This window comes from Agrilus planipennis, unplaced genomic scaffold, assembly GCF_000699045.2.
Source record: "Agrilus planipennis isolate EAB-ADULT unplaced genomic scaffold, Apla_2.0 scaffold13, whole genome shotgun sequence".
Taxonomy (NCBI): Eukaryota; Metazoa; Arthropoda; class Insecta; order Coleoptera; family Buprestidae; genus Agrilus; species Agrilus planipennis.
Window position 1 is genome coordinate 1,825,150 of NW_020439040.1, and position 10,630 is coordinate 1,835,779.

Genomic DNA, 10,630 nt, shown 5'->3' on the forward strand with positions numbered 1-10,630 from the left:
AAAAAGGAGAAACTTAAATGTGCTCTTCTCTGCATTAATTGAGCTTTTGAAGAGTTAGCGAAAATGCTTAAATCCATTTCGTTACAAGGATTATCTCAAACACTATTTCTGATAACCTCCTTCGTTACCATTGACAGACAAAAATTTTTTAATAGTTAAATACAAATAACCACATGAACTTAAAAATAGGCGAGTATGTTCTTCGGTATCATGCAATTTTTGATTATAGATTATTTTACTGTGTTGCAGTGTTTTGATATATAACTAGGTAAGACACTTAGCGCCCTTGAAAATGTATTATGAATGAAACAGTCTTGGGCCGTGCAAGCAGGAGCGCACAACGGGACTAACCTGGAATCGGTGAGATCAATACTCACCACCTGCTGCTGCCGCGATCGCTTGTGGAATGAAATGGATGCTAAACTAAACCACCCCCACAATAAACTCCGGCCTGTTTAAAATCTTCTGGCCCCACCGAATTGGGTTAAGGACGTTTGGGGGTATATCGCATCCGAGCGACCGAAATCCTAGAACTAAATACGTGTTTGTACATACGGTTTCGATAATTTTATCGCATCAGTAAAAGCATGGAATCCCGAAGTGGTGTATTATTTTTAATCAGTATGTTTACACTAGGTGTATGGTCATTTTCGTGACACAGTGGCGTAACAATCGATGAGCGGAAGAGGGTGAAGGTTTGGACCTTCCAGGATCCAAGGGGGACCGCAGGACCCAATAAAAAAATCCTTTATAATGCGCTGTATCATTAGCACATACTCTATAAGGCGTAAGAACCCGAAAGGGTCGACTTTTGACACAAATTTAGATGAGGTGAGATAGGGGGGGTTATAACAAGGTTTTTACTTGGTTCCATTAGGGGAAGGGAGAGACGCAGGACCCAATAACTCCTCTGATATGTGAAAGTAATTGTAGTCATTATCTATTTCTTAAAACTTTTAGTAATTGAATAAATTATCTTCATTACGTTAACCTTACAAAGATTTGGAATTAAGGTTAAAGTAGCGATTACAGCTTAAGATCACAAAGAATATGGGTCTTCTTCCATTTCATAAAACAATCAGTTTAGTAGAGTTTCTTAATATGATATCATAATTTAAACTTTAGTAAGTAACATTCTTGCGACCCGCCATTGATAGAGTTATTAATAAACACATTTAATTAAAGAATTAAATGAAGACATTGTGAGCTATTAGAGATGATACTGTCAGTTTGAAAGATAAATTTCAGCTAATAATAAAAACATTTACGAAGAAGACAATAAATAAAACAATTCTGATAAGAGAAGTTTTTAATAAAATACATTTGTGTGTAACAACCAACAGATATACATAAGTACAAATATTCTTTGTGATAAGGAAGAAGCACAACCTCATGCCACTGCCTGGTCTTCCTTTCCATCTTTGAACTCGCTTGGAGTATTTTTATGGACACATTAAAAGAATTAATGTTGAAATGCTAGTAATCGCCCCGTTCCCTCGACTCTAAATCACTTGAGCATATCAGTGGAGCGTCGTGGTAATTATTTGCACAATTTCTGTTCCTTTCCAATCTGTAACTGCGATATTGGAGGTAGAACAAGGCAATGATGCATATTAGAACGATTGAAACAAGGATATACAAAGCTACGATATCACCTCGATGCATATCAACGTATACGGAGGTTTCATAAGCTTCCTCAGATGTTGTGTCGACTTCTTCTAAAGGTTTTTCGGTACAAGGCTCAGAAGAATTGCTGATAAGGAGGGTAATGTAATCTGTCTCGAAATATTTAATAATTTTCGGAACAATTGAACAGTGTAGAGGATTATTCGTGATGTCCATGTGAGTTAATCTTGGTAAATGTGACACGATTATCTTATAATCTATATCTCGAATGCTATTGTTTTTAAAATCGAGTTCGCCCAGATTTGGAAGGGAAAGAATACCAGTCTTTTCTAAGTATTCGATTTTGTTGTAAGACAAATTGAGATGTCGAAGTTCTGGCATGCCACTGAAGTATCCGGTTTTAAAATCGGATATGGAGTTGTTTGAAAGGTCCAGATCGCGGAGAAGATGTAGACCTCTGAATAATTTCCTATGTATATCGAAGATGTGGTTGGATTTCAGACTGAGCACCTCCAAAAAGTACAGATTCAAAAACGAATCCGGATCTATGACTTCTATACCATTGAACGAAAGGTTCAATCGTTCTAAATGGGTCAGTGACTTAAATGCGTGAGGGGGTAAAACCTTGATGTTGTTTTCGCTCAGATCAAGATCACGTAGCGTTGGATTGCTGGTGAAACAGAAACTATCAATTTTAATTTTGTTGTGTTGCAACTTCATGATTTGAACGTTAGCCAAAGGAGCGAAGTTGCCGCAAATATTTTCGATGAAATTGTGATCTAAATACAATTCTTCGAGTGCGTTGAGACCAATGAAAGCACCTGATTCAATATTCGCAATTTTGTTGTAGCTCAGATTCAATTTCTTCAGATATTCCAGCTCCTGAAAACTGCCGTTTACCAAACTCTTCAGCGAATTATTGGACACGTCCAGTTGTTCTAAACGCTTTACTCCTTGAAACGTTTCGGGAGCTATGAGTTCGATAAAATTGCTGTGCATAATGAGAGTCGTCATGAAGACCAAACCGACGAACGACTTCTTCTCCAACGTCCGGATTTTGCTGTTCGAAATGTCGAGAAGTTTGATTTCGTTGCCGGACAGGTCAAAGGAGTTGCTTACTATTTGTGCTAGGTTGCAGTTAACGCATTTTAAAGATTGGTCTAAATTATCGAAACGGTAATTGGTCGATCGGAAAAACGATGGAGTTGCGTTGACACAAACCGCCATCAGAGACCCTCTTGGACCATAAGAACAAGTCATTGATTGAGCCAAGGTCTGGCAAAGGAGCAACGAAGGGAATATCAAAAATATTGGAAGCAGATTCTGAAAAAGAAAATTGTTTGGAATAAAATGTTGGACACATTATATTTTTTTTGTTTACCATGATGATGATGATGTTACTATGACTTTTTTATAATGTTGGTAATATTCCATTACAAAACCCACCCAATAGTTTTAAACTGTCACGTAAGATAACAGACTCCGGACTACACGGAAGTAACGGACATGATAATGTATTTTCTATGATATAATTTTATGTTTGCTTTTAGTTATAAATGTACCTACGCAATTTTAATAGTAAAAATAATCATATACAAAAAAAAATTACACTTAACGTGTTATAAATCTCTAACTGATAACATCGTCTATATGTTTGAGAGACATTAAAACATTTCGATGTACATATAACAGAAAACGAAACATAAAAAATATTTGCATGCATTTACAAAACTGGGTTTGGTTCTAAGTATAACAATAATTGTAAAACATACACGAAGTTATTTTGCAAAAGATTAAAAATTAAATAAAGGGTTTTTCTCACATTAGGGCATTGAATTTTGAAGAATAATTTTTTTATTATAAATAATTGTTTCGGGTACTTACCATTATTAAGATAATATCCTTTGAACTGAATTGTAAAATGTAGTATTTTCAACGATAAATAAGCTAAACCTACAGTTTCCGATTAATCTGAAAAACTGTTATACTATAACATGTTGTTCAACCGAATGCATTACAAGTAATGTCTTAAAATGGTGTAAACATGACCAAGGAACTGATATGATAAACTTTGGCACTATACATCATACTATAATGTGGTTTGATTTATACATACATGCAGATACATTATACATGCATGCAGAAGCGTCAACATCATCATAAGATTTTCATTATTTAGAAACTTGAATATGGAGCGTACATAAGGCAGTACATTAATCGGCAATAAAAGGTATCAATGACCGTAATTAATATTGTAAAAACAATCTTTAAATTATTATAGTGTTTCGTAAAAGAAATCGTGTACCATCTTTTCTGGTTTTTAATAGGTCCAGTGGTTTGTTATCGCAATTTTATTTGACTTATGCTAAAATTAATATGTTCTAATACATAAATAATACTTAACATTCATGAATGAGTACATCTGTTATCAATGCAAAAGAAAATGAAGTTAAGATCATACGAGGGTGGATTGATAAGTTTCCGGCCTGACCAAGAAAAACAAGGTTTTTAAAAATTTTTTTTTTTTATTTCTCAACATAATCTCCTCCAAGGCTGATACATTTCTCATAGCGGTGTTCCAGTCTATTAATGCCATCTCTATAGACTGATTCGTCAAGCTCCTCAAAATAACCATTTACAGCTTCGATTACTTCTTCATTGTCCGCAAATCTCTTACCGCCAAGCCATTTTTTGAGATTAGGGAACAGAAAATAGTCACTCGGGGCTAGGTCTGGAGAGTAAGGAGGGTGCGGCATCAATTCAAACTTTAGATCGTTGATTTTAGCCGTCGCAACGATTGACGTGTGCGCTGGTGCGTTATCGTGATGAAACAAGATTTTTTTCTTCGCCAGATGAGGTCGTTTAATTTTCACCTCGTGGCTCAAACGTTGCAATAAGTCTGCGTAGTATTGACCAGTGATAGTATTACCCTTTGCAAGGTAATCAATGTATATAATACCTCTTGCATCCCAAAAAACAGTAGCCATAACCTTGTTCGCCGAAAAAATTGTTTTTGCCTTCTTTGGAGTTGGTTCCCCTGGTCCAATCCACTGTTTAGACTGTTCTTTGGTTTCAGGAGTGTAGTGGTGGACCCACGTTTCGTCAACGGTTACGAATCGACGCAAAAATTCGCTTGGATTACGCTTATACAATGACAAATTTGCGGTAGAAATGTTTTTTCGAATCAATTTTTGGTCGACTGTTAGCAAACGCGGCACCCATCTTGCACAGAGCTTTTCCATATGCAAATGTTGGTGCAAAATATGTTGCACACGTTCATATGACATCTTACAGGTCTCAGCTATCTCACGCACTTTCAATCTGCGGTCTCCCAGCACTATTTGATGAATTTTTTCGATCATATCTGGAGTTGTGACCTCAACGGGGCGTCCTGAGCGAGGCCCATCAGAGGTGCTCACACGACCCTTTTTAAACTCGGAAACCCACTGCTTAACGGTTGAATATGACGGGGAGGATGTCCCCAGTGTTGAGTCCATCTCTTTTTTAATTTCCTTCGGCGTTAACCCCTTCAAATAAAAGTATTTGATGACAGCACGATTTTCCTGCTTTTCCATTTTTACGAAAACCACAGAGGCGTCTTGTTCAGCGTGCTGTCAAACCTACACTAGCAAGGAGATCGGGCTGAAACTATAGCTACAAGCTATCCAAGGATGGTACTATAGAATGTCACCTCAAGGTAGGCCTAGTGGCGTCATCTCTTGGTTAGGCCGGAAACTTATCAATCCACCCTCGTAGATCAAGTGTTCGATCTGGCTGAAAATAAAAATATCAAAATGTGGAAGAAAACCTCAACTTATATACATTTAGTCGGAAAATGTTATGTAGTTCAGTGACAAAGCCAAAGGAAGATATTAAATGGAGTGACAAAAGAAGATCTCCGAAGGATCTGAGTAAAAATAGCGAACATTTTATAGGTTTGACTTTGCCTTGCACTATTTTCGTGTTTTTTACTTCGTTTCGCTTCAATGAAATTGCTTTATTGATAAGAACCACCATGAAAATCGTTATTGTATAGTAGTTTTACTTGTGGGGTACGACCTTCCCCAAGGACTCTACAAGAAATTTAAATTTATCTCAATATTTTTCGTAGAACACGTCCCTTATCAAACATTCAAAATACCATATCGCCAAAACAAAATTATAGCATAATTCTGTACTTTTACAGTTTTGATAGATTAATTAATTTTGAATTATTTGTACAGAGAATTTCCATCTTGTCCACGCTAACAACACGATAATTCTTGGAATATTTACGTATTTATCTTTATTATTTGTTTGAAAGTATAAATCATTAAATAAATATCTGATACGGCTGTTTTTAATTGCTGTACAATAGAAATAAGTTATAAATTTGTTATTAATAATAGCACCTATTTAATTAGATTTTATTTACTGTATTCTAATTTTTGACCTCGTCATAACTTTGAGGTCAATTCGTATCTAAAATGGACCACGTGCAATGTACATGTCACAGCCAGGTTGAAGAATCCGGCATTATTTAATACGACGTGGCGGCAGACAAAGCGAAAAACAGTTGACAATGAAACGTGAACAAAACACGTTTTAGGAATGATTGAAAATCTCAAAATTGGAACGTTTCGTTGGCTTTATTCCAAGTTCTCCAGCTTTTTCATCACTAAAATAAACAATTTCTGCAATATACATTAAAATTGAATTTTATTTTATTTCTGTAAAGTGAATTTTCTAAATGAATTTGTCAGTGATAGTAAGTAGGTAGGTAAATAATACATTTTATTTGTGGTCGTGTAGACGGTCGATAGGAAAACATTTACAAAGATAATATACGACCTAAAGGTTGCTTTGGTAGTGATATCATTTATCATTAATATGGCGTTAATCTCCGTGACCGGCGCAAACGGCGGTACCATGCACCGTTTCTTATTCAAAATAATTCGAAATCAATAACATGAAATTATTTTCTAAAAAATTATGATTACAGGGGAAGACCACGAAGTAAACGAACACGGCCCTTGAAGCACCAAGGGTTGAAGTCTTACTAAACTATTATTCGAATTGAATTGGCAAGCAGTAAAACCGATGGCTAATAATAATTTATTTAAGAAAAAACTATTAGAACCGAGTTTAAAAAAGGCACTAAAAGTGTAGAAATAATGATTTATAAAAAACTAGATTTTTCCTTCGTAAGCAAAAATTAATATTGTTTCTCCATAAAACCTATTAACTCCCAATTCACCCTTACAACGTTTTAATTTTATGTAATGTCGTCATCTTAGATTTCAAATACAACCGTTCCACGGGAATGGGATAAAAAGTATTCTATGTCTAAAACGCACTGTTAAGACAGCAGGTAAAAGTTGGTCTGTGTTCTGTCGGGGCTGCCTGCGACGCGCTGATGAGATCCAAAAAGAACGAAATCGCGATTCGCGTCTGGCAGTTTCGACAGAATACAGACCACTTCGAATTATTTTTATTCGATTAAGCTAACGTGCCTATCACGTTGAGGTTGGCTACGCCGGGATTCGTTTTCAGCAACTAGATATCCACACAGGTGGACCTTGTTGGAGCATACGTAATCCTAAAAATGTAGCATCGTGCTATAGATGGCGTTCACTGCGCCATTTATAGTATATTCTATGTCTGTCTCCTGGATGTAAGCTACCTCTCCACCAATTTTCAGCCAAATCGGTTCAGCCGTTCTTGAGTTATATATAGTGTAACTAACATGACTTTCTTTTATATATATAGATTCTTTCCATCTTTTTCTTTGCAATTTCATTAAAAATAATAGTTTTTTAATTAGGACTGTCTATTAATAACCTACTTCTGGTTTGGTAATTAATTAAGTCACTTTTTCTATTTATCTTTCAATTGATCTTACCCAATTATCTTTATCAACATTTAAACCAGTAAGTGTTAATCAATCATATCCGCGTGTCGCAAATATACAATCAGCTGAGTTCGTCAATCATCATATCCGAAACGTTGCATATTATCTGCAGCTAAATATGACGCATTTGTCGTATGTGAATGCCGCATTTCAGTTTGGAAGTTTGACTGTTTATTGATTGACTCTAGTAGTTGCTGTACCTAGTGTAATTCCAAACATTAAGTTCGTAATTCCGGATCTTCAAGCAAAACATTTTACCACCAACTTTTCTAATTGCTTGTTTACCGTGGTTGGAGCGTTTATTCGTCAAAAACTTTTGTAAAAAAAACAAAAACAGAATAGTAGCGCAAACTACGAAGGTAGGAGATAATTATTTTGTGGAAATTCAATTTAGATAATTTGTTTACGTGGTGTCAGGGCTGCATTGTTTTCAGAAGGAAACTTGAGGTGTTTTCTATCAAAACTTTGGAAAATTGGTAAACGTGTTTATAAGTTTTTGTGGAAACGGAAAATTAATGATGGAAAGCCAAAAATAAACTTGCCTGGGCTCTTTAATAAAATAATAAGTTGGTTTACTTAATTTTTCCGAAACCTGGAGATTAAAATGGAGAAAGCACAGCTAAAACAATGAAGCAGGGTATATTTTAGAAGTACAGTGTCTTCAGTTTCATTCTGCATTCTAACCCAACCCAACATATTAGAGATTAATTTTCTCCAATTTACCAAAAGCTGAAGTTTGAAACTGAAAAATGTAGAACAAAGAAATTCTAGACATTTTAAAAACATGAAGAACCCTGTTTGTTTCAATGTTCTAATCTAGTAACTAGTAATGACTAAATTGGTTTATGGTCTTGCAGTTTTAGTGTTGGTTGTGCGAAAATGTAAGATCAATACCAAGACTAAGACTGTCTTCATACTAGTAAGACCAAGGCTAAGACCCAACGAAGAAAATCAAGACTAAAACCAAGACTGTACGAAAAATTTGAGCCTAGAAAAATTATTAAAAGGAACATGCCTAAGTATTAGATTAAAAGAGCAATACCAACACGTAAGATTGAGACCAATACCGAGACCAAATCAGCAAGACGAAGATTAGAAGTGTTTGAGCAAGATCAATACCAAGACTAGGACTGGGACAGGGACATTCTTGGTGTTGATTTTACTTTGTTTATCGCTACCAGTAACTTATTTGAGTTATAAGACGATTTTCCTTAAACTTCTGGAGCATAAAAATTGAAACTAAAGAAGCTTAGTATAGCGAAACAGTGTAAGAATGATTGTACTGCTGAAGCATAGAAATTGGGACATGTTGGAAACAAAGTGTCCCCAGCTTGTTTTAATATTCTAAGCTAGTGTAATATATCTGAGTTTTGAGATGATTTTCCCCAATTTTCCAGGAGCTACAGATTAAATTGAAAAATTGAAAAGTTACAGTTAAAACAACGAATTTGGAACATTCTGAAGGACAATGTCCCCATCTAATTAGCTTTGGTATTACAAAATAACGTAACATATTTGGGTTATAAAATGATCATCTTCAATTTTCCGGAAATGAAGACTGAACTTAAGAAAATTTTATATTCAATCAGCCAAAGTTGGAACGTTTTAGAAACATATAAAGTCCCTAAAATAATGAGACAATTTTCCGAATAAAGCTCAGTCTAATAAAACAATGTAAGGACTAAGGATGTTTACACAGTGAAAACAGTGGAATTCCACATTGGAGCTACTTGGTTTGTAAAGGACGAAGGAGCAAGGAACAACAACAACGCGCCGCGCCGGACCGGACTGCAACAACAAGAGAACAGAAAAGACAATGGGGACAACTCGGGTACCATTTACCATGACGTAATGTCATGTTAACTATGACGTAAGCGTGGAAAACGGGCTGCGCGGCGCACTTTCACGGCCAACCCGATCGACTTGCACTGGGCCCTAACCCTGGCGCATGTATCAGTAACACTCCTCCGCCTTTGGTTATTGTTGTCGCGTAGTCATCTAGTTATCTAGAGCTTTTCTCATTCAGAGATAACTGAAACAATTTTCGTGGAAAAGATACACACCTATAAGGAGCACGGAAGCTGACTATCGATCCAAATTTTCCATCGATGACAATTTTGGACGCATATGAAACGATGTATACAAGAGTTGCTGACGAAATTGAAACGTTGGTGAAAATTCCGGATCTGACCAATTATTGTCGCGTTTGAAGGGTGGTTTTTCGCGATTTCCTGTACGAGATCTTTAGCAGGGATGAAGATTGCTGTTTTTGTTCTTGTTCTTCTAATATTTGGCAAGCTTCAAGGAACTGCGTGATGGGTAAGTTCCAACAAAATCTGGTGCCACTATTTAGAACAACACATTTCCTTTCTTGTCTCAGAACTGGACCTTCGAATCTTCAAAATACGAAATCGCTTTCTGATTTTCACAAAACTTTTCTTATTGAGATTATAGACCAGAACTGCATTTATTATAATCGAAAATCTTCACAATTATATTTTCGAAACAATGAAATCCTATGTACGATTTTCACTACAATTTTTGTTTATTATAAGTAGTTTTCCCGAAAGATCAATCTCTTCGTGATGTCTAAAATTTGCTTTATATTAGAAAATCATCTAGCCCTTTTAATTAATATCTTTTTGCGGCTAGAATTGTCAAAACAGTTTTTCATTTCATTCAGTATTGAATTTCTTCATGAAGTTGTATCGAATTCTGCACAAGCTCAAGTAGCCCCAGAAGATATTATGGTCACTAATTACTAATAAAACCCAAATATTTAACTGTTGACCAACTGCTTCTAATCAAAGTATGAGAGAATCTCAATAGAAATGTAGAAAAACCCCAAATGAGAGACAATTTAAAGCATGTACTAAACTGTCCGCAATTAGAAATGGGTTTTAAATTGTTATCAAAACAATGTAAATAATTATCGTGGTTAACAAGAACCAAGACGAAATGGTGTGAAGAATCTAGTAAATATGGAACGATTAAAAATGAATTTAGATTTATATAACTAATTATAAAACTAAAGAGTTTTCTCAAGTTTGAACACAAATGGTGGAGGAGCCTGACATATTTTATATTATAAATAATGAATTTTGAAGAATAATT

At 35.4% G+C, this 10,630-nt stretch overlaps 2 protein-coding genes across 2 annotated transcripts in view; one reads left to right on the top strand and one right to left on the bottom strand.

Moving 5' to 3' along the window:
- Positions 1-1,291: 1,291 nt before the first annotated feature.
- LOC108744236 (leucine-rich repeat-containing protein let-4-like) lies at positions 1,292-3,659 on the bottom strand. The gene is made up of 2 exons (XM_018479899.2): positions 3,511-3,659; positions 1,292-2,949 (listed from the first exon to the last, which is right to left on the bottom strand). Exons 1-2 carry the CDS (start codon positions 3,511-3,513, stop codon positions 1,477-1,479), a joined length of 1,476 nt encoding a protein of 491 aa, XP_018335401.1. The 5' UTR covers positions 3,514-3,659; the 3' UTR covers positions 1,292-1,476.
- A 5,830-nt stretch (positions 3,660-9,489) lies between these two features.
- Positions 9,490-10,630, top strand: part of LOC108744305 (beta-2 adrenergic receptor) — a 19,508-nt gene continuing 18,367 nt past the window's right edge. Inside the window, exon 1 of the mRNA XM_025976775.1 lies at positions 9,490-9,835. The gene's annotated coding sequence lies outside the window, so the exon portion shown is untranslated. The remainder of the gene's footprint in view (positions 9,836-10,630) is intronic.